General features: G+C 51.9%; 8 protein-coding genes across 8 annotated transcripts; 4 read left to right on the top strand and 4 right to left on the bottom strand.

Moving 5' to 3' along the window:
• Positions 1-989: 989 nt before the first annotated feature.
• Positions 990-2,649, bottom strand: AA0111_g2984 (hypothetical protein; the record flags this gene model as incomplete). Its single annotated transcript, XM_028648816.1, has 3 exons — positions 990-1,311; positions 1,363-1,751; positions 1,804-2,649. 3 exons carry the CDS (start codon positions 2,647-2,649, stop codon positions 990-992), a joined length of 1,557 nt encoding a protein of 518 aa, XP_028509391.1.
• Positions 2,650-3,268: 619 nt separating this feature from the next.
• AA0111_g2983 (Protein phosphatase PP2A regulatory subunit A) lies at positions 3,269-5,358 on the top strand (the record flags this gene model as incomplete). The annotated part of the gene is made up of 6 exons (XM_028648815.1): positions 3,269-3,434; positions 3,491-3,642; positions 3,690-4,181; positions 4,228-4,342; positions 4,392-4,536; positions 4,587-5,358. 6 exons carry the CDS (start codon positions 3,269-3,271, stop codon positions 5,356-5,358), a joined length of 1,842 nt encoding a protein of 613 aa, XP_028509388.1.
• A 364-nt stretch (positions 5,359-5,722) lies between these two features.
• AA0111_g2982 (hypothetical protein) lies at positions 5,723-6,090 on the bottom strand (the record flags this gene model as incomplete). Its single annotated transcript, XM_028648814.1, has 2 exons — positions 5,723-5,880; positions 5,940-6,090. 2 exons carry the CDS (start codon positions 6,088-6,090, stop codon positions 5,723-5,725), a joined length of 309 nt encoding a protein of 102 aa, XP_028509389.1.
• A 763-nt stretch (positions 6,091-6,853) lies between these two features.
• Positions 6,854-8,959, top strand: AA0111_g2981 (hypothetical protein; the record flags this gene model as incomplete). Its single annotated transcript, XM_028648813.1, has 1 exon — positions 6,854-8,959. The coding sequence occupies one exon, from the start codon at positions 6,854-6,856 to the stop codon at positions 8,957-8,959; it is 2,106 nt and encodes a 701-aa protein (XP_028509386.1).
• Positions 8,960-9,734: 775 nt separating this feature from the next.
• On the bottom strand, positions 9,735-11,436 carry AA0111_g2980 (putative feruloyl esterase; the record flags this gene model as incomplete). Its single annotated transcript, XM_028648812.1, has 3 exons — positions 9,735-10,845; positions 10,896-11,031; positions 11,094-11,436. 3 exons carry the CDS (start codon positions 11,434-11,436, stop codon positions 9,735-9,737), a joined length of 1,590 nt encoding a protein of 529 aa, XP_028509387.1.
• Positions 11,437-11,978: 542 nt separating this feature from the next.
• AA0111_g2979 (hypothetical protein) lies at positions 11,979-14,465 on the bottom strand (the record flags this gene model as incomplete). Its single annotated transcript, XM_028648810.1, has 2 exons — positions 11,979-13,186; positions 13,880-14,465. 2 exons carry the CDS (start codon positions 14,463-14,465, stop codon positions 11,979-11,981), a joined length of 1,794 nt encoding a protein of 597 aa, XP_028509554.1.
• A 433-nt stretch (positions 14,466-14,898) lies between these two features.
• AA0111_g2978 (Isoleucine--tRNA ligase, cytoplasmic) lies at positions 14,899-18,261 on the top strand (the record flags this gene model as incomplete). Its single annotated transcript, XM_028648809.1, has 3 exons — positions 14,899-14,982; positions 15,050-15,615; positions 15,672-18,261. The coding sequence occupies 3 exons, from the start codon at positions 14,899-14,901 to the stop codon at positions 18,259-18,261; spliced, it is 3,240 nt and encodes a 1,079-aa protein (XP_028509553.1).
• Positions 18,262-19,086: 825 nt separating this feature from the next.
• AA0111_g2977 (hypothetical protein) lies at positions 19,087-22,776 on the top strand (the record flags this gene model as incomplete). Its single annotated transcript, XM_028648808.1, has 2 exons — positions 19,087-19,147; positions 19,199-22,776. The coding sequence occupies 2 exons, from the start codon at positions 19,087-19,089 to the stop codon at positions 22,774-22,776; spliced, it is 3,639 nt and encodes a 1,212-aa protein (XP_028509558.1).
• Positions 22,777-23,449: the final 673 nt, after the last annotated feature.

The following is a 23,449-nucleotide window of genomic DNA, read 5'->3' as shown; positions in this document are numbered from 1 at the left end:
CAATGCATTCGACTGTTCAAGTGTTTGCGTGGATATCGCAAAACCTCCAACAATAACCGAAAGTCCGCATCAATGATTCAATGACTAGTACGTGTACACAACCAAGACTGCAATTCACGTCCTTGGCACGTGTGACCCCGTTGGTTGGAAGAGGACTCTGCTTCAAAGCGGTGCGTGATCTCAGTCCTTCCTCATCGCACAGCACTTTTCCACAGGTCGTGTAAGAACACATACAGTATGTATGTCAAACAACTTAGACATTCCCCAAAATCCAGAAACGCTCTAGAACCTGATATTAGGGCCTGGCAGTCATCCTGTAAGGTACAACGTGGCTTGCTATCATGGACCGAATGTCAGGCGGTCGTGTGCTTTTGCCTCGTAGATGCCCGAAGATTGTGTCTCGTTACGAGAGACCGTATATAGTGGCCATGTTGCTTCGTCGTCATAGTACTGATATCCGGAAAAGACGGAGGTTAGCCATGGTATGGATATGGACATTTTATTAGCCATATAAATCTGATTGGGCAATGTACATGACCCAGGGCCGGGGCAACTTGCGGTAGTGTTACCAACGTGACGGGGTGTAGCACCGGGTGTATTGCAGATAGGCGATTGGTAAGAACGGACAAGATCACCATAGTGAGCATGGAAGGTCGTGGTATCGATAAAACGTCGATGCCGGCAGCGAGGTCGAAATTAAGTTGCGGGGAAAGTAGCCTGCCATCGGGCTAGGTGATTGAACCTTGCTTAGCGCGTCGGCTCCATAGGTAAGCTCCACATCCACCTTAGCCATATCACTAGCGATGGTGATCCAGTCGATTTCAGTACGTCGCCATTGTCTAAGTTAGACAGGTTGCCTCGGCTATACTTGGAGATCTAGAGCTTGAAGAAACCAGATTGCAGGCACTTCACCGTTCAATGCCGCTTAGAACTCGGAATAAAATGCTACAGGCGCGTCCTTCGCCGCTGCCAGATTCATCGATCGATCGTCATGAGCTCGCTCTACTCCGTAACATGCTAATCAGAGCGCCAACTAGAAGAAGTCCTACCAAGACTCCACTCTGAACTGGCGCAAATAGTGCAGATCGTAAAATTACCAGAGTACCGACGATGACGAAGATGATGGGAAGAATAATGAGTGGGCGGTAAGGCCGTTCCATCTGGGGTTCTCGGCGGCGGAGTATAATCATTCCAACTACCGTACTAACGTAGAAGACCCATTCAGCCATACCAACGAACGTCAAGAGTGCCCGAAAACTACCTGTCAGGATATAGACAAGGGTTATGACCAAAGCCAAAGCGTTAGCGTAACTATTTTCCGTGTTAGTCAGCTGTGGAATGCAATAAGTCAGAAGGGCTTACATGGGAGCGTCGAGGCTGAATGAAGCGGTGGTGTCTGCCTCAGACCTCTGCGTCATTGGCAACCCTCGTTTGCTGAATACTGCCGGAAGATAATGGCGTTGCGATGCAGCCATCGTCAGTCTGCCCACCGCGAAGACATTACTAGTGATGGACCCTGCGCAGGAGATGGCAACAAGAATAGTAACTAGAATACCAGCAGGTCTCCCTAAGAGGGATGAAGCAGCAGCGACTGCCACTGCGTTGTTGCTGCTTAGCTTGTCCCAAGGTACAAGGATGTAGTAAGCCACGTTCACAAGTTCAAACGAACTGAGTACCACGATCATCGCAGCTTTGATCGCTTTTGGAAGAGCACGACCTGGGTCGCGGATTTCACTCGCAACGATGTTGGCCTGGACAACGCTATCAGCCGGCATTGTTGGAGCACAAGAAGTATGCACTTACATTATCCCATCCGTCATACGCCCAAAGTCCTCCATATATCGCTGCGCAATAGTGACCGTAACGATCCCATGTCCTCATTGACGACCAGTCGATAGTTTGGCCGTCCGATACTGTCGACCTTGTCTGAAACCAATTGCGAGTGTACCAGTCGCTCGGTCCAGATAACGAAGAGTTTGGGTTGATCAGATGTGCCACTACAGCAACGACCCCGCCTAAGACTATCAGGGCCACGGTCGACAGCTTGAAGACCGTGAAAGACTCGCTCAGCCGCATTGTGAACCTGGTATTGATGGAGTTGAGCAACACCATGGAGACAAAAGCTATGGCAGCGATGAGTTTGAGCATTTTGGCATCTGGTAAGTCGCCGGTACTGGATGTGACTGATCCTATGGATTCGGCGATGACGATACTTTGGATGGCCATGGACGAAGGCTTCACGCCGAGGATGTACACCCAGGCCATGAGGAAGGCAGCCGTGTCACCGTAGATGTGGCGTAGGTATTCTTGCATACCACCATTCAGTGGAAGCGCTGCACCAAGCTCAGCAAACGATGCTGCTCCTGCCCATGATAGCAGCCCGCCAAGGACCCAAACTAGGAGAGCAGCTCCAGGAGAAGGCACGTTGCTGTCAACCTGCGCTGGTGAAGCGAAGATTCCCGACCCGATTTGAAGTGTAACAAGAACGGCAAATGCATGTCGCGTAGTGAGCTGCTTGGATAGCTGCTGTACCGCGCGTGATGAAGACGAAGAGCGCCGTGCAAGTAGTGGTTCCCGTTCCGACTCGGTTGTGTTCAACTTGGGAGCGTCTTGGCTCCCAGGGCGGCTGGAGCCGTGTATGTCGTCCATTGCACTACACCCGCGGTTTCCGTCTCGAAGGTGTTGAGGCTACACAGTAGTGGATTTTCTTGCTGCTGGGTAGGAACGGTCCTTTTTTGCGACCTTGGCGGGCGGAAGACGCTAGACCATGTCACAAGACATCAAGCACGCGCCATGCGGCTCTCTGCTTACAGGTGAGATCCGATGGGTTAGATGTAGGAGATGACCAAGTGGGCCTTGCACAAATCCGGTTGACGTTACTGAAACTTCTGTAGTCGTCATATCGTGCTTTCCCCAGTCGATGTGGCGTCTGCACTAGCCTCAGGTGTGGCGCAGCAAGAGAGCACAATATGGACAACCGGGCATGACGACGACAGATATGACAGATGATAGACCGAATACCGTTCAGAGCACTCAAGGGTAAATTTCTTCCAAGCACTGTTCCCCATCTCTTCTGCAATACCCCCATCCTGCGAGCGTGGCGCGTCGGTGGTGCCTGCCTGTGGCTCGAAAAGCTCGGACTAGCCCTTCAGCGCCCTGACACCCCTCTTCGCTTCCTCACCAACTGCCCAGGTACGTCAACACCACGCCCGCGTTTTAAGCTCCCTACCGCGCACTCATAGACTTAACTCCCCCCAGACCCTGAACCATGGACGCGAATCAAAATGACGAGCTTTACCCCATCGCCGTGCTCATCGACGAGCTCAAGCACGACGACGTTATCCTCCGCCTGAACGCCATCCACCGACTAAACACAATTGCCCTCGCCCTAGGCGCCGAGCGGACACGAGAGGAACTCATACCGTTTCTAGATGGTGAGCGGCTGCCCGGTCGACATGCCCAGTCTGAAATAGCTAACGGATGTATTCAGAGTCGGTTGAGGACGAGGACGAGGTTCTCACAGCATTGAGCGAGGAACTTGGCAAGTTTGTCGAGTACGTCGGCGGCCCAGAGCATGCACACGTGCTTCTGTCACCTCTCGAGAACCTTGCAGCAATAGAAGAGCCCCTTGTCCGGGAAAAGGTGTGCGCTGCAATCGCCTAGATTTGGCTGCCAGCTAACACGTGCAGGCTGTCGAATCGCTCAACAAGATCTGCGAAGAGCTGTCGCAGCAGCAGATTGAAGAAAACTTCATACCCCTCGTCTTGCGCCTATCTAAAGCCGACTGGTTCACCTCAAAGATCTCCGCGACGGGACTCTATCAGACCCCCTACACTCGCGCTACACCCCCTTCACAAGAAGCCCTCAGGCAGCACTACGGCCAGCTAGTGCACGATGATACCCCCATGGTACGGAGACAGGCGGCAAACAACCTCGCCAAGTTCATCAAGGCCATGCCGCCGTCCATTGTCATCGAAGAGATGATTCCCCTCTTCCAGCACCTCGCCGCAGACGACCAGGACAGTGTCCGACTCCTGACTGTCGACATCCTCATCGCGATCGCCGAAGCGGTACCCAAGGAGCAACAGTCGAGCCATGGTGTTCTCCTGACTGCGCTGCGGAGTCTGTTCGAGGACAAGAGCTGGAGGGTGCGGTATATGGTAGCAGACCGATTTGAGAAGGTGCGTTCGGCTGGTAGCGAAAGGAAGCATGCGCTAATGGAATTAGATTGCGAAAGCCGTCGACGAGGAAGTTGTCAACCGCGACCTTGTGCCAGCCTTTGTCAAGCTTCTCAAGGATACAGAGGCCGAGGTACGCAGCGCCATTGCAGGACAAATTCCAGGTATGCCTCTTGGGAGCAGGTGCACGGCACATGAGCTAACCACTACTAGGTTTCTGCGCGCTGTTGGAGCGTGAGACCCTTCTACACGAGGTTATGCCTAGCATAGAGGAGCTGGTCTCCGATCAGTCTCAGCATGTTCGCGCTGCGCTTGGCACCCAGATTAGTGGACTCGCTCCAATCCTTGGAAAGGAAGAGTAAGTTGCGACTACGCGTGACCACGTGCTTTCTTAGTAACACTAGTCAGGACCATTTCGCATCTCCTTCCCATGTTCCTGCAGATGCTCAAGGACGAATTCCCTGACGTTCGCCTAAACATCATCTCCAAGCTCGAGTCTGTCAACAACGTCATCGGCATCGAGCTCCTCTCGCAGTCCCTCCTCCCCGCTATCGTCCAACTTGCCGAGGACAAGCAATGGCGCGTACGCCTGGCAATCATCGAATACGTTCCTCTCCTCGCGTCGCAACTCGGTGTGCAGTTCTTCGATGAGAAGCTTAGCAGCCTATGCATGAGCTGGCTCGGCGATACCGTCTTCTCGATCCGTGAGGCGTCGACTCAGAACTTGAAGAAGCTTACGGAGGTCTTCGGTGTAGAGTGGGCCAACGATGCTATCGTTCCCAAGGTCATGGCTATGGGCCAGCACCCCAACTACCTCTACCGAATGACTACATGCTTCGCCGTCTCAACACTGGCGCCTGCACTGAGTCTGGATGTCATTGAACAGTCCATCATCCCCATGATGGACAAGCTGGTCAATGACGATATCCCCAACATCAGATTCAACGTGGCGAAGTCATATGGTCAGCTCATCAACACGCTCAAGCAGCTGCCTGAGCAAGGTACTGTCATCGCTCTCGAGAAGGCTGGTACACCGGGCCAGGGTTGCCAGAAGGCTACAGATGTCATTACCAAGAGCATCCTGCCGAACCTCGAGAAGCTCCAGCAAGACGACGATGTAGATGTACGATACTTTGCGACGACGGCCGCACAAAGTTTCACGGATGCGATGCAGACTTAGAAGATCCAGCTTCGTCCGTGTTCTTGAATGTGCAGAATGACATCATGAATAGCATCAACGATGGTTAATGATATGGAACGGCTGCAAAGAAGGGCATGGCGGTGAGAAAACAGCGTAAGCCGAAAGCCCTGTAGGTGTAGTTCCAAGCTTTGTTTTATGAGAGTTGAGTGGGCTAGTAGTTGGGCTCACTGGCAATAAACCACAAAGATTACCCAGTTAGAATCATTCCTGACAGATTCGCAATGCATACTTTGGCGTTATCACTAGTATCGAGTGCACAAGATGAGTGACGTTGATAATTTATTTTCATTCGCATTATGCCATGGTGTAATAGCTATAGCTTGGCCGTTGAGGTTGTAGGTAGTCAAACGGCACCAGCCTCCTTGAGAAGGTTTTTGAGCTGACCCTTCTTGGACTGCAAATCGCTGTTTCCACCAATGTGCTTCTGAGCGATGAAGATGTTGGGTACGGTGGTCTGGCCAGTCATTTCGCCGAGAGTAGACTGGATAGCTGAGCCGTCATCTATGCGCATGTTAGCTGCTAGTCTTGTAGCTCCGTCGATAGTTGGAGAGTCTACATACCAACTTGGTCCAACTCAATCGCGAAGTACTTTGCGCCACTGTCGCTGAGCAACTGCTTGGCCTGGCGACAGTAAGGGCAGTAAGACTTTGAGAAGACGGTGACGGGGTTCTCGTCGATGATGGACTGGACCTTGGTCTTTGTAGCGGACATTGTGGCGGGCGAGGGGGCGCGCGTGAAGAAGTGACGCAGGAAGGAAATTTTGGCGGTTGTTTGGAGGTGCTGGAGGTTGGTGAGTATTGTGTTTGGTAGTCGAGGGTAGTGTTGCTGGAGGGGTGGTGGGAGGCGTACTTATGCGTGGGTGATGGGATGCCGAAGTTTGTCAGATAGATTCTAGATCGGTGTGTGTTTATGAGCTCGGTGTGGATGTGTATAGAAGTGGTGATTAGTGATGTGCAGCGTGCCCCCCGCAGTAGTAAACGTTCTCGATGGCAAATGATGCAATCGCTCGTGAAAGACGGCTGCGCTAACTGACGTCGGAGATGGATCGGCGATGTGATGTGATTACAAAGAGGCTAAAAAGGGACAGGGGCCAGAGGCGCGGCTTTGGCCATGACGCGTGCGGCTGGATGCGACGCGGACGAATGTAGGGACCTAGCTTGCACACATGTTTCGGCGTCTTTGATGCCAAGCAGACAGCTGTTACTCTGAAAATGTGAAGGAAATTATGAAGTACTGTAGATGAAGAGATAATAGTGCAGAGGTAGGAAGAACCAGAATCAGGAAAGCACAACGGGTCGCGTACCTTCCGCATTCCGAGATTGAGCGTTCCGACGCTTCCACGCCGTCGCAACAACTGTCAGACTATCTTTGGTTCCCGCCATCCCAAGGCGTCCATTCACTCTCACCACACACACCATCAATCAACTAGCTGTAAACCCGCGCTTCTTATGCGCACGTCGCACCACACTCCACGATGACGTCCTCAGCGGCCGGATCAACCGCCTTCTTCATCCTCTCCCTACTGTCCATATGCGGCGCCGTTCTGCTCCTCCTACGCTACTATCTCCCGCTTCGCACAACACCCGCATACGTCGTCGTACCCGTCTTCTTGGCAATAGCGCTGCCAGCCAGCATCGTCGTGCTCCTGCCCATCGACCTCGCGAGTAGTGCTGGACTCGACACAACGGATGGCGCCAGAGGCATATGGCTGAACGACACGGTTGTGTACAAGGCATGGCGCATCATATACTGGCTCACGTTTGCGCTTACGTGGGCCATCTTGCCTATGCTAGGCGAGTACTGCGATAGTGGGTATAGAGAGCCCAAGGCAAGATTGCAGTATGCGCTTAGGAGCAATGGCCGGTATTGGCTCATTGTGGCCGGGTGTAGTATCGTAGGTTCGATATACTTGCTTCTGTGGAACGGCTTCCACGTGGATACTTTCAAGAGCTTGGTCATGGCGCTGGCGTATACCTGGGGTCTGATACTGGGCATCTACCTTATGGGTCATGGACTCGTCGCCTTCCCCAGGAGTTTGTTTCGATACGCTAGTGTTAGCGAGAGATTGAAGAGGATACAAAGTCGGGCGCCCAAGGTTCACGACAAGTTGACTGAGGCATTGGAGAAACTGGATCAGTATGAATACCAGGTTGTGCAGCTCAAGCAAAGGAAGAATGGTACTGCGCGCGAGTTTCAAGAGTGGATTGATGAGTTGGCAGAGAAGGGCAATCTTCCGGAGAACAGGGCTGGTGTTGTTGGGCGTATGGGCACAGCGACAGTGCCTCCTGTCATCACTGAGAGATACCTGGCGGATCTGACGAGGAAGTTGAAGCGGGCGCGCCATGCAAAATGCCGATTCGAGAACGAATGGGACCGTGTTGTACAAAAGGCTGTCAGGACGCAGGCTATCCTCGATTCCAAAGCCAGCAAACATCTTGAGTTCAAAGGCGTTGCGTTGCCAGCCTCAAGAGGATTGTTCGATCGCATCACCATTCTCACACCATTCACGCGCTACCACCTGCACGTCCACGTCATCCCCGCTCTGGCCTACGTCTCCTGGGCCATCACAATCCTCGCATCCATATCCATCGTCTGGTCAGAATGCGTGCGCGAAGCCCAGGACTTTGGTGGGCCGAAACTCTCTATCATCGGCTGGACTGTCGTACACCGCCACGACAATGGCCGATCGTCGGTCGGCTTCAACAGCCAGATAATCGCTGCTGCCTGGCTATGCTACATGTGCATTTGCGCCTTCTATAGTCTAACCGAGGTCAAAATATGGGGCAACAGGGCGCTCGTGCGAAGAAACACATATCAAGAATCTGCGACCTGGTACGGTCTCCAAGTCGCCAAGTTGACCGTCCCTTTGAGCTACAATTTCCTTACCATGACGGACAAGAATATCTGGAAGGGTACCATGTTCTACAAGTTCCTTGGCCGCCTTATCGTTCTCACACCACTCGGTGAAGGCTTCAGCGCATTCTTCCCCATCTTCATACTCGTACCCGTCTTCGCTACGGCTTTCGGACTCTACGGCAAGGTGAAGAACATCTGTGGCTTCGGAGATCTACTCGACGATGAAGAGGACGCATCAGGAAACTACGCTGGCACCGGCTCATGGCGCGAAGGTCGCGCATTGATTGAACGCGAAATTCAAGGTGCAAGTGGAAACGTCCTAGGCCTTTCCCAACGAACCAATACTAGCCCGCCAAACGAACGATACACAGACACACCAGCACCGTCGTCGTCATCTAGCCTTCCCACCGCGACCGCAGCAGCGGCAAACGGCGGCCCAAGCACCACACGCGTCTCAACAACCCATCCCGACCGCCGACGCCCTGCACTCGAAGACGAAGAAGACGAAGGCAACTTTTTCGAAAACTTTGCTTCAAGAGTCAAAAACACTTTCGACACCAACGACTTCTCCTTCCCCCGACCGAAGTGGCTAGGTGGCGATGAGGAAGAAGCCGAGGCTGGACGTGGTAGTAGAAGACCGTTGGATCGAGGTGACGGGGATCGTGGAAGTGGATTTTTGAGTCTGTTTGGTGGGAGGGGGGATGAGGGGAGGGTCAGGCTGTAAGATTTCATGTCGTTACTCAAATGGGCATTGCGATGGTGTTTTGGAATAGACATTAGGGATTTGGATGAGTATGTAGAACTACTGAGTATACTGGTTATGATGGGTGCGCGGCTGCGCTTTAGATATATTTAATAAGGACCTTTTATCTCTTAGGCCCGGTGCCATGGCAATCGCGTTAAGTTCTGGTGTCTTAGTGGTCGATCAATCTGACTTACTCGTGGCGCTTTCCTGGGTCCTCAACATGATGCAACCAGTTGCACTTTGCGCAAATCGGTGTAAGCGTACCGCAGCCAATCGGTCCAGGGTCGTGAACTGGCCGTTCCTTAAGAGAAGGGTGAGCGCCTTCTCCCGCCTTTCTCTTCAGCCTTTGCCCACTTCCCGCCTCATCGATAAGCAAACTTCATCGCCTGGAACATGGACGAACCTCCCACAGCATCCGAAGCCGATAGCAGCTACGAGGCCAGTGTTAGCGGCTCTTGTGCTGGGTCGGTTTCAAAACATGCATTTGTTGATCTCTGCCAGCCACGCCTGTAAAGCCAGGTTGCACTTCCTAGGATCGAGCTATGGAATGTTTTACATGGATTTTGTTCTTGAAAAGTCTTGGGGTCGCAAAGAAAACAGTTGCTGCGGTATCTACATCTTGGTCCTAACACTCTTACCAGTTCCCTCAACCAGACCTCAACAGCATCGCGAGACTGACGAGCTCTTTCGAGCCGGGACAAAATTAATTGTGGTGGCTACCGACGAAACTAAACATGCAGTTCAGCTTACCACCCTAGGACATGCACCCCCAGCTCTCAGGCTTCTTATGATTTCCCCCAAGAAACGTATTTCTGGCTGGATACTTGCAGTGTCTCCTCATAAAATCTACCCCATTCTTCACAGTATCATTCACGAACTTCGTCCCCTCCATATACTCCGGTGCACTACCCCCCTCTACCCAATCGATCATCGCTGCAAGGACATTATGCTGCGCATCGAACGGAATACCAGCTTGCGCCGCGTTCCCACCTTGACCCAGCACCCACGCACCAGGACCAGTACTGCAATGGAACATACCTGAGACACGGAAGAAACGCGTCCATTCATCCATGTTTTCGTAACTGCTGTTACCGCGGAGATGCTCGTAGAAGCGGTTCGTATTGAAAGAGGTAATCTGATTATCCTGCTGCCCGTGGTACATGAGCAGCTTTCCGCCGCTTTGCTTGAATCCCGGCAAAGACGATGGATAGGTGCGAATGTCTCCTGGATTCAGATCTTGGGCTGCACGTACGTCATCTAAACCATACTCCGATGCGTTCCAGGTCGGATCATTGTACACGACGTACTTGAACCAGTCGTCCGAGTAGGCGAATGGAGCGCCTGCGTATAATTTGTCTACGGCGTTGATCTCACTGCCTGGTTGCATGGCAGGGTAGATCAGCTGTCCATCCGGAAATCTGTAATCGCTGTAGATGATCTTCAGCTGTTGGACTTGGTCCTCGTTCAGGCATTCAGCCGTAGAGTTGTGGCCACATAACAGCGTCGAAGGATCGAACTTGCACAAGGCCGGGTCTTCAATGATGCCATCTTTGACTTTGTCAATGGTATCGCATTGGCGCAGCACCTCGTCGTGGATCCACGTCTGCCAAGCGGTCTTTGGAATGAAATTGGAGCCTTTGATGGGGCCAGTGATGGTGAAGAAGCGTGCGCGCCAGGATATCAGATTGTTGAAGTCGACACCTGGTGCTCCGGCGACGATGCCATCAAAGTCATTGGGGAACTTCTCTGCGCTCTTAATGCCTTGACGTCCACCAAGAGAGCAGCCTAAGTAGTAAGATTTGGTGAAGTCCTCCCCATAGAACTCCTTGGACAAGGCCTTGCCGGTAACTACGCTGGTGTGGAGTCTAGATCGCGGGTGAGTAGATGTTTCGAGCTAAGGAGGAACTATGCTTACGATCGCCAGGCGAAATCCACCACCATCTCAGGATTATCGAGAAATGCGACTCCTGTAGTACCATTATGACCATTGTTTGCACCGACGGTGGCAAAGTTTCTCGAAGCCCCATACGCTATATCCTCATACTTTATGCCTTTTGTTGCCGTCAGCATCAGGTACAGCTAATACTCATTCTTATATTTATCCAACACTTACAGCCATCGATACCCCCATTACCTGTTGCCAGGAAGCGACCGGACCAGTCTTCCGGAAACCATGCTTCAAAAGCAATTTTTGAGATTCTGGATGTCTTGATCTCGAGTGTCATACGACAGAGATCCACGGAGACGATCTGGCTAGTTCGACCGCATGTCACGTCGTTGTCCGGAAACGTCAGGTTGGCACCCGCCGGAACGTGTTGGAGGACGTTCAGAGTCGCATCCTTGATGTACTTTTCTGGTGTAAAGGCGAGACATTTCTTCTCAAACGCTGACGACGCGATAGAGACTTGGGCCAACGTAAGGTACGAGACGGTCAGTGCCCAGAACGAAGGGAACATATTGGCGATGAAGGGATTAGATGACTTGGCAAGTGCTCATAGTAGAAATTTAGCCACAGGCAGTCTTTATGTTCCGTGGGAAGGAACAGCCGTGCATTAACGAGCCGCCTTCAGCAAGGTGCGGGGCGTGGCTTGCGGAGATATTCTTTCTACTTTCAGTGCCTATAAGAGTGAATGATCTACCTCGGACACCTCGATATCTCTGCAGTAGTAGCACCCTGAATGAAGGAGAAATAGCAGCCATATCAAGATATGAAGTTTCTGCTACATTTCCTGGCAAAGGGAGCTTTAGCGAACGGAAGGTTTGCACAGTTTGCTATATAGGGCATCTCTTTGAATCGACTGAACTGGATAATTATCCCCAGACGGACCCCTGCTATTGCACCTATGTATCGGGTAAATCGTGCTGCGCAACATGGTACAGTATTGCGGGGTTCGGTGTAGACGCCGAGCACATTTCCATGCGGCAGGTGCTCATTCCACGCTAGCTTGCATGCATCCGACTGGTACTGTGGGTCGTCTTGACTATCTAATTCCATCACTCAAAGACTCACATCATCCCAGAATCTCTCGATAATCTCCCTCGGAAGCAGACCCTTCTCACCCTCCATCTCGAAGATCTGCAGCGGCGCGCCCTTCTCTACCGCTACCAGCACAGCCTTCTTTCCCGGTGCCCCTTGCACCACGCGTCTCAGTTCCTCCAGCAGCCATACTAGTCGCTTGAGCTGCCGCTGGTGGTCCTGTGCCCATATCTCGAAGTCTTTCTCAAACCAACGTACCTCCCTAACGTTTGTTATGAGATTACGGTAGTGGTGACCAAAGACGCAAAGCGATGTGCGGCCGAACCAGCATTGCTCACTCGCTTGACGCTTCTTAGTGTTTGACTTGAGCTCTATCGTTGAGTTGTGAGGCTGGCATGTGCCACAGTTTATGACAAAGGTTTGACTGTTGTTGCTGTGGGTTACTATGGCGTGACTGGCTGGTTGGAAGATGTGCATGATATTGTCGAAGAACTCTTGTGGGTCGTAGTTGTCGTAGTTTTGAGAGGCAGGCTCGATATATTGAAGATATGCATCAGCTTCAATCCTAACTGCTAGCTGTAAATCTCCCATCTGGTACTGAATGACCCTGTGATGTCCGTCGACGTCCTGGAGGTTGGGGTCTTCGCAAGTGAAAGCATTTTCGAAGTTATGGCCGCATCCTTTTGACTGGAAGACTTTTGGATCTTTCTCTTTTCGACCGATCACCAGGGTCTTGCCGACTACTTGAAGCTCGAGGCAGAATGGCCGATAGCTTCGCTTGAAGGACGCAAACTCGAACAGTTTCTGGAGAGAATTCCTGCTAACCAAGACGTCAATGCCATTACAGCGTTTGGTAGGATACATGACAGCCATGGCTTGGAATATTGGTTCAAATGAGCATTCAAGACTCGGCTTGCCATGTTGGTCGATCCAGAACGCGCCCTTGTCGGCCTGTAGCTGCCTTGGTAGACGCGGAGTCCCCGGGACGTAGATGGTGGGCTTCAGAGCACTCTTCCAGCTATGGCTGCAGAGAAGATCGTAGGGCTCGTTGCCGGTGACAGCGGCAGAGGAAGATTGCACGTCGAATATCGCGATCGTGCGAATGCGCTGTTGTCCTTTTCGAACGCGCTTGAGCATCCAAGAAGGATCCGAAAACTTTGTGCGACGACCTTCGGGGCGGCCGTTATAGCCCTCTCGTGTTTCCCAGGGCGGTACACGTTGTTCTGCTGCTATGAACTACATTTTTCAGGGTTAGCTTATTTTCCAACAGCAATTTAGTGCATAACAGGTTCGACAAAGAGGTCGTAGTTGGAGATAGGCGGCTGAGCAGCGAAGAAGGTATGAGGCAAGGCTACCCGTGTTGACAGCTAGGTTCGCGTAGTGAAGGTGAAAAGACATCGCCAGCTCAATCGGGCATCGACTAATGGGAATGCAGTATCCACTGTAGGCGGTAGCGTAAGAAGCAGGCTGTTCAATCGAGCTCGAGAAAGCACGATTTAGACGATACAGACAATCTTTGGTAATGGTGTTTTTCACGCTCAAGGTCAAGTAGGCATGACCGTGATGGCTGAGTGGCATATCTGTAGCTGTAGAGAGGACTGTAGCCTGTAAAGGGATCTCTTGAACAGCAAGAAATCGCGATATCATCCTAACAGAGCCTCTATATAGTATTAATCAAGTATCTGTGCAGTACTGTCAGACGAAAGTAGCTATCGATGTGTCGTCCGAAGTCAGTCAACAAGAATGTCTAGGTTGTCAACACGACTATGGGAACCACCAAGAATAACAATGAAAACACTCTCTCGGTGTTGTGTACATGTCTACTTGCAGCGCTCTTCGTCATACTGATAGCGCCGCTGTTGTCCACCACTTCTACTCGCATGTCAACACATCGGAACACGCAGGTTTGGGAGAGTACTTACGACTGCCGATTGCGCCGTTCTGCTGCAACACGGCATCGCTGTTACAGAGACCCATCAGTGTAGCGTTGGCCTTGAGCTCCTGTAGCTTCAACAACGCCTTTTCAAACTTTTGTTGTAACCCCTGCTTCTGTTCGCCGTTGAGGAAGTTCGCAGTGGGTCCTTGGTTGAGACCAGTCTGACCATTTGTCGAGTTTACCAGCTTCTCCAACGTGTTTAACGCCTTGCATTCGCGAAAAGCGTCACGCTGCGCATTGAGAGAGTCACATTCGGCTGTGAGGGTTGAGTTAGATTGCAATTCTTCGAGTTTGGCGGTTATATCGGCACGGTTGCTTTTGATCCAGTCGATGCGCTCTTGGGCAAGCTTGGCAGATATGCTCGTCGCGTCCAGCGCGGTGTCATTTTTCGCGATATCATTGAGTTTTGTCAATGTACGTATGCGTCTGCATATCTTGTCGATTTCGATTTGCCTGGTAGTGTTGAAGGTATCGCCACCTCGCCAAAGCTTAAGAGATGGATTAGTAGTCCAGGCGGTTGACGTGGTGATGAGTGCAAGGAAAAGACCGGCGAGTAATATTGGAAACTGCATCGTCAATCGAAAGTAAGTAAGTGTGTGATGAAAATGCCCAGTAGAGAATGAGATTTGGCGGCTGCCACGCTGGCTTGGTATCTTGCTTCATAATCGACTAGAGCTGTCAATGTTTCAATTCATGCTCGGATGCCGCAGAGCCACAACGACTTCCTAGCCATGCGACGTTTCATGGCGAGTATGCTCTGACATTTCTAGTTACGACGAAAGCAGCAGACATGGTAGTCAAGGTAACCCAGACGTGATTCTTAGGGAATGCGCGGATGAATGGGCTGGCTTGAGATGGATGGAGAGAGTCTCGTCTTGATTTGGTGGGGTGGTATCGATAGTAGGGCTGAGTCACGCTAATGGCGGGGACCGGAGGAGTCAACTCCAGGGCTCTAGAAAAAGATTCCCCGCCACGGCCGACTCTCAGCAACCTCACGCCGCCACCATGTCTATTGAGTTTCCGAGGGAGGAGGAGCGCATCCTCGCGCGCTGGAAGGAGATCGACGCCTTCCTGAGGCAGGTTGAGCTTGTGAGTTTCCATATTACAGCCTCTTCGGGGCAAGCACGTGTGGTCGACACTTGCTGATGCATTATAGTCGAAAGGAAAGCAACCATACACTTTCTACGATGGACCGCCTTTCGCGACGGGATTGCCGCATTATGGCCATCTTCTGGCCTCGACCATCAAAGACATCATCCCCCGCTACTGGACCATGAAGGGCCGCTATGTTGAACGACGCTTCGGCTGGGATACTCACGGTGTGCCCATTGAGTATGAGATTGACAAGGAACTGGGCATGTCGGGACGCGACGCCGTCAAGGAGATCGGAATCGCCGAGTACAACAAGAAGTGCCGGGCGATTGTCATGCGATATTCAACAGAATGGAGGTCGACCATTGACCGTCTGGGCCGCTGGATTGACTTCGACAACGACTACAAGACCATGGACACCAGCTTCATGGAGTCAGAATGGTGGGTTTTCAAGCGCTTGTTCGACAAGGGCGCTGTGTACAAGGGTTACAAGGTTATGCCATACAGCACCGCATTGGCCACGCCTCTCAGCAACTTTGAGGCCACACAAAACTACAAGGACGTTCAAGATCCTGCAGTTGTCGTCACATTCCCGCTCTTGGACGACCCAAACACATGTTTGCTGGCATGGTGAGTTGCCCAATCCAACATAATCTGACTGGCATGCGCTAACCCGGCCTGACTAGGACCACAACTCCATGGACACTGCCTTCAAACACCGGCCTCTGCGCGCATCCTGATTTTGAATACGTCAAGATTCTCGACGAAGCATCCGGAAAACACTACATCCTGCTCGAGGCACTACTACGCACACTTTACAAGGACCCCAAGAAGGCCAAGTTCAAGATTGTCGAGAAGCTGAAGGGCAAGGACATGTTGGGCTGGAAATACGAGCCACTGTTCGACTACCTCTACGAGGACTTCAAGGACTACGGCTTCAAGGTTGCCAACGATACCTACGTCACAGCAGACAGTGGTGTGGGCATTGTCCACCAGGCACCCGCATACGGAGAGGACGATTACCGCGTTGCTAAGGCCCATGGTGTCATCTCTGACACCCGACCACCACCAAACCCAGTTGACGACCAGGGTCGCTTTACTTCAGTTGTCCGCGATTTCGAGGGACAACATGTCAAGGCAGCAGACAAGGGCATTATCAAGCATCTGAAGGGCACCGGTCGCTTGATTGTGGACTCACAGCTTCTCCATAGCTATCCCTTCTGTTGGCGATCCGACACACCTCTCATCTACCGAACTGTCCCATCGTGGTTCGTCAAGATTCAGGATATTGTACCTCAGATGCTGGAGAACATTGCTGGTTCGCACTGGGTTCCTTCCTTCGTCAAGGAGAAGCGCTTCGCCAACTGGATCACAAACTCACCCGATTGGGCTGTGTCACGAAACCGTTTCTGGGGCACGCCGCTTCCGCTGTGGGTCAGCGACGACGGCAAAGAAGTGGTTTGTGTTGGCAGCGTTGAGGAGCTGAAGAAGCTCAGTGGCTACGAGGGCGAGCTTACCGATATCCACCGGGACAAGATTGACCACATCACTATACCCAGCAAAGAGGGCAAAGGCGTACTGCGAAGAACAGAGGAGGTCTTTGACTGCTGGTTTGAGTCCGGTTCCATGCCCTACGCCAGTGCGCATTACCCATTCGAGAACGTGGAGCAGTTCGAGAAGTCCTTCCCAGGTGATTTCATCGCGGAAGGTCTTGACCAAACGCGTGGTTGGTTCTACACACTCACAGTTCTTGGAACACATCTCTTTGGCAAGCTGCCTTTCAAGAATTGTGTCGTCAACGGTATCGTACTCGCGGAAGATGGCAAGAAGATGTCGAAGCGCCTCAAGAATTACCCCGACCCTAACTTGATCATGAGCAACTACGGTTCTGATGCGCTGCGATTGTATCTTATCAACTCACCTGTCGTTCGCGCCGAGACACTACGATTCAAGGAGGCAGGAGTCAAGGAGATTGTTTCCAAGGTCCTTCTACCTCTATGGAACAGCTACCAGTTCTTCGAGCAACAAGTGTCACTGCTGAAGAAGGTTGCTGAACTGGACTTTGTTTTCGACCCGGAGGCTGGCAAGACCAACAAGAACGTGCTTGACCGATGGATCCTCGCGTCCTGTCAGTCGCTACTGAAGTTTGTGAACGAGGAGATGGCTGCATACAGGTTGTACACCGTGGTTCCGCGGTTACTGGAGCTCATTGACAACACGACAAACTGGTACATTCGTTTCAACCGACGCCGGTTGAAGGGTGAGCACGGTCTGGAGGACACCAAACATGCTCTCAACACCCTCTTCGAGGTTCTTTACACACTCTGCCGCGGTCTCGCACCCTTCACACCATTCATCACAGACAACATTTACCTGCGATTACAACCTCACATACCCAAGGAACTGCATGTGGAAGACAACCGAAGTGTCCACTTCTTGCCCTTCCCAGAAGTGCGCGAAGAGCTATTTGACGTGGACGTCGAACGCCAAGTTAAGCGCATGCAGTCAGTCATCGAGCTTGGCCGTATTTGCCGAGACCGTGCCAACAAGGGTCTGAAGATCCCGTTGAAGACTTTGGTAGTCATCCACCCAGAACAGCAATATCTTGATGACATCAAGTCACTGGAGAACTACATTCTGGAGGAGTTGAACGTCCGGGATCTGGTACTGTCAAGCGATGAGGAGAAGTACAACGTCCAGTACTCAGCGTCGGCCGACTTCTCCGTTCTCGGCAAGAAGCTGAAGAAGGATGCTATCAAGGTCAAGAAGGCGCTACCAAACCTCAAGAGCCAGGAGATCAAGGACTACCTGAAGAGCGGCGAAATTGTCGTGGACGGTATCAAGCTCGAGGCTGAAGATTTGATGGTCAAGCGCGGTCTGGCCAAAGATTCCAGCAACAAGGACCAAGAGTTCAACACTGACAACGACGTCCTCATTTTGCTCGACGTTGCCTCATACCCAGAGCTTGAGCAAGAAGGTCTCGCGCGTGAGGTCATCCGCCGTGTACAAGATCTCCGCAAGAAGGCCGGATTGGTGCCGACTGATGATGTAGGCATGGAGTACCGTGTGCTGGCCGACCCAGAGAATGTAGGTTTGGAGAAGGCATTTGAGAACCAAGGTCCACTATTTGAGAAGGCTCTACGGAGACCTGTGGACAAGCACGTCATCACCGAGCTTGACGGCAAGATCCCAGAGAACAGCAACGAGAAGGTCATCGCGGAGGAGGAGCAAGAGCTCCACAAGGCGACTTTCATGTTGCGATTGATCAAGCTATGATAGCGTTTGGATGTGATTTGATAGCATGATGGCGTGGGATGAATCGTTGAAGAAATGAAAACCAAATTTCGAAGTTCATGTCAAAACGCCTCTATATGCCTTACGTGTCAAAAAAGCTCCTGCCACCGCTACTACCGTTGCTTGTACGCCTTCTGTTGTAGATTTAGCCGTCGATGCCTCTATATACTTTGAGAAATGACACTTACCAAATAACACTCCTTCAACTTCATAAACTCATTGACGCACATGTCTTTTCGTACGTTGTTGTAGTCTGCAAATATGCATTTGCCGTATACCGAGCTCTGCATTACGTTAGGGCAGTGTCAAGCGTGACCGGTCACATCGAGGGGCTTAACATGCCTCTTTGGTGCACTTTGCTGCCGCTGTGGCGAGTTTGTCGATGGGACGTGTTCGGCCGGGCATTTTGATGAGTAGTTTGTATCTTGTCTCGCTTGGACTCGCAGGAATGTAATAAGGAAGCGCGCCACGTCAAGATTTGTGATGTTTCTCTAAACATGGCGAACTGCCACCTCGATGAGGTCAACGATGAGGGCCCACTTAACTAAAGGCTTGGCGTTACCTGCTTCGCGAACGCGGGCGACCAACCACTCGAACAACAAAGCGCGTCGCTGCAACGCCAGAAGCGGGCGCACAACAGCATCTCTTTTTACTTTAATCTCCTGATGCCTCCTCGTTGCGCGCCTTCTCCACGACTTTCACGCATGTTGTTTTTGGGTTGCCGTTGCGATAATTCCTCCCGGTTACTTCCATGTTGTCGCGAACGCGCTGGAGACGAACGAGTCGCGTACACGAATGCTATCCTCCATGAGCCGGAATGGAGCTGATCCGAGGGCTATAACGAGCGACGACCTTTTGCGGAATGAGGGTAGGACGCCTATGCAGAATTACACCCAGAATCAAACTAACATCGCAGCAGTCTCCGAGGCCATCCACGACATTGTTCGTCGCGCACAAGACTCCCACGATGGCTCTACCAACGCTCTCTTCGTCGCATACGATGAGTACATCAAAGACTACCGTCCATCGCCCAGTGACGCCGCTCTCTACTACAGTTTCCTACTGCGCATGCAGGAATATGAACGGGATGGCGAGGACTTGATGTCGCGCCTTTTCCGCGTGGTCAAGGAGGGCTTTGGTCTTGACGCAGAACTTGACGATGAAGAGGTTGCCAGTGTCCCGAAACACCCTGACGCGACGCGCAGAGGAGCACAGGCGAGTTTGGGACGATACTCGCGGACTGGCAGCTTTGACTCGTTCCTTGACGGGACGGCAGACAAAGTAGCAGGCACCGACTATGGCGACTTGGCTGTGCGCCCGAGGAGAGTGTCGCAGCAGGATGGACCAAATGGCTACGGAAACAAGGGGAGCCACCGTCGTGCCACGTCCGACACGGAAGCGCATTCATATCGACCAGCACAACTCCCTGCCCGTACCAGAGTGAATGGCACCGCGCCTCGCCGCACAAGTTCTGGACCGCAACCACCAGTCTATAAGCGCAGCGCTTCTGTCTCGAGCCGTGGCAGTCTACGAATCCGAAGAGGTGGACCTACCCACTCATACAGAACTGGCACTCACGATGCAGATGAGAGCGATTTCACCGATCGCACTGCGAGCCTCGACCTCTCCTCCATTCAGATACCAGGAGTCAATGCGCCGATACCTAACGATCCTTACGACTCCCCGCACCAGCGCCGCCTGCGGCAATCGGAGCAACAACCCCAACACCAGCAGTATGTTCCTGAACCGTTTCGACTATCAGATACCCGATTGATGGACGATGCGGAAACTTTCGAACATCAACGAGTACACAGGGTAAAGAGAGAATGTTTTGGAATATGGCGTAATCGCACACAAGAGCGCATGAGTCTGCGTGACGACATGGAAAAAGCTGCCATCGCCTTCGATCGTCGCGTCTTGCTCAGAGCCTCGCTCCTCCAACTACGAGACACAGCGCTTGTGAGGCGTTCTGGTCGAGAGACCAATCGCTTCTTCGAACGGCTAGAAACTCGTGCAGACAAGGCTCGCAGCCTCTTCCTGCTCACAAAAGCCTTTACACATTGGGCAAAGTGCGCGGAAGATGAAGTGCAGCGTACATCAGTGGCGCGACGGCACATTCTACGCACTCGATTCTTCAATGGGTGGCGCGACATCACAGCAGTTAACGAGCTTAAGATCCAGCACTTTGCTCTGGCCAAGTTCCTCTGCATATGGCGAACACGCGCAGCAGAGGTGCGTGATAGGGATCAGTTTTCCGAATCCTATTATGAAGAGAAAATCGTCAGGAAGTCGTGGAATGCCCTGAACAATGAGTACCTCAACAGAGGCGCAGCAAACTGGCATGATACAAGAACGGCAAGAACAACACTGCAAAAATGGCGTGAGATTACTGAGATCATGAGGGAGCGGAACACGTGGGCAACCGATCGACGAGATGGGATGCTGCTGCGGAAGACATTCCAGATGTGGCAGCAGAAGACAGTGGGAGAAAATGCTCTGCAATCACAAGCGGACCAATTTCGACGTATCTCCCTCCTTTCAACGGCACTCCATACACTTCAGAAGCAGGCGCAGCTTGAGCCACTATCGCGCCAGGTCCAAGCGCGTGTCAACGGTCGCTTGCTTCGTGCGAAATTTCAGGATTGGCGTAAAGACGCTCAGCTATCACGTCAAGCACGCAATGTCGACCGTATGCGCGTGTTACGCAACGCTTACACTGCCTGGAACGATAGACTGCGTATCAAAGCATTGGAGGATCGAATCAATGACCGCGTCATTGTTGAGTGCTTGTACAAATGGACTTTGGCATCTCGAGTATCCCTCTTCCAACGTGTTCATAATCGGCAACTCAAAGAGTCAATATTTCTATCCTGGGTCACCAAGACCAACCAGCGTGTCAACACTCTTGACACTGCGGAGATTCGGTTCGCCCAGTTCAAACGTGCTCAGCTAATGCGGACATGCTTGCGTAAGATGGAAGCCATCACTACGGAGAGGCGACGGGAGCAGTTCGCTATCATAGCCGAGTATCAGCAAAAGATCAAGCAGCGTACATTTGACAAACTCAAGGAGAGGCTAGCGCACTTTCAAGAGTTGAAGCAATGGTCCGCCGATGCGCGCTTCTATGTTCTTAGCAAGCATACACTAAAGACATGGAGTCAAGCCACTCAACATGCACGTCGCAACCGCAGACGCGACACATACTCCCAAGTCCGTAGAACGGTCAAAACGAATCTTGTGCGCAGAGTCTTTGAGCACTGGAGGGATAAGGCAAATCACATTGCAGGGCTGACACGAAGAGCAAACGACATGATCGAAAACCGCACTCTTCAGACCAGTGGCGCAATCATGCATCAATGGCACGACAACACGCTCATACTTCGCCAACAGAATGCTCAAGCCGTGAGCCTCTACACATTCAGACTTTCCGCTCGTTACTTTGCCATTTGGTCTCAACGCTTGGACCTTATACATACACTCGAAGACCAAGCTGTGGCTTTACGGCAGGAAAGCACGGAGATTGCTGCTACAGGTGCTCTCAAGAAGATGGGCTGGAGACTTTGGAACTTCCAAAGACAAGAAGACAATGCCAGGGCGTTGTTTGAGAGAAACTTTGAGAAGCACGTTAGAGCTATGGTTCGTTTCTGGGCAGAGCGGGCTAATGAACGGCTTGGCCATCGACCTGCGAGTCCAACGCCTACCAGTAGGTCGAGAGTACGAAGACTCGATGACGGTGATAGCAACAACGGAGACTCCCATACCCCCGACGGTGACAATGATCCCGGGCAAGAAGGCTTTCAGCCATCAGGTGACGAAACGCAACGACTAGAGGCATGGACAGCTTTCGATGAGAGCGCTCTAGGTCTAGATAACGATCTCGACCTCTCCCTGTCCCTCACACCAGAACAACCACCACGACAGCCAACCCTCACCCCCAAACCCTACGCTCCTGGTCCTTCTCCTGCATCAATTCGTCCACCAGGCTCCATCCTGCGCCGACCAAACACATATCCGCAACCACAATCCGCAGTTCGGCCACCGCCAGCCACCATCATAGAAGACGACGAGTCCGACCTCGACTTCGACGAGGGCGCACAGTCGACCTTCTGGTCCGGAACACCTATGCCACCTCCTCCAAGCAGTAAGCCAGGGTACCTCAAAACACCCAGTAAACGCAGCGTCGTCCGGGCCAAACGTCCTGAACTACCTGCTAGCCCTGAGAAACAACGTGTTCTGTCTCCTGTGCGTCGGCCATTGGGCTCATTACTGGAACGGGAGAGAGGGTCGCGACTAGGTACTATGAGCGCGCCGCCTATACAGAGCAGTAGAGATAACAAGCTTGGAGTTGGTGGTGTGACGAGTTTTGAAAGGAGGTTACGAGAAGGGGGATTTGGGGGTAGTGTTGCTGCTGGGGGCAGTGCAATGAAGAGGGGGAGGAGGGGAGGTGGCAGGGCTAGAGTGGGGTTTGGAGAGGTTAGTCAGATGGGGGGATTGTAGTTATCTTGCATTTTTGGAAGCATCGCGCGGCGTCTGCTAAGGTGGATCGGTTTGGATGTGTTGGGATACCCCCTATTGCTTGTCAATGTTATCTTGATCTTGTTACCTGTCTTGTTGTTGATGTATGCTTCTTGGTACCTCACTCTGCATTTTGTTGATGGTGTAGACATTGTACGAAGATAACTTTTGAAGTAGATCAAACCTATTCCCACAGAATGTCTACATTTCTTGGGGTCTTCTGAGTTCCTTGAGGTAACATCACCAAGAACCTAACAAGGGAGGAGCTATAGAAAGCTTCGCATGGGACTAGTGAATTCGATCAAGTTGCTAAAGAAAGGAGATTCGGGTTTGAGAATATGGACACCTACGACAAGCAACACAACATCAAGAGCTCTTTCAAGAAGATGCTCGGCACAGATATGCTTGAGGATCAACCCACATTTCCCAAGGTTGAGGAGGGCTTGGATGACATAATTGATCAATACGGTGATGAGAGCGCTGAGTTACTGGAGCTGATGAAGAAGTGTCGAGACAAGAATCTAGAGAATACGAGCCATTTGGCAACTTTACTTCGGCTGCTAAAAAGCAGCAAGGTCAGACTGAGAAACATTGAGACAGGTTACAGAAGGTACGGAAGATGAGCGATTGCATGGAAAAAGAGTAAGAACTTGAA

This window comes from Alternaria arborescens (assembly GCF_004154835.1).
Source record: "Alternaria arborescens strain FERA 675 chromosome Unknown contig_5, whole genome shotgun sequence".
NCBI classification, from domain to species: domain Eukaryota; kingdom Fungi; phylum Ascomycota; class Dothideomycetes; order Pleosporales; family Pleosporaceae; genus Alternaria; species Alternaria arborescens.
This window is presented reverse-complemented; position numbering and strand designations above follow the sequence as displayed.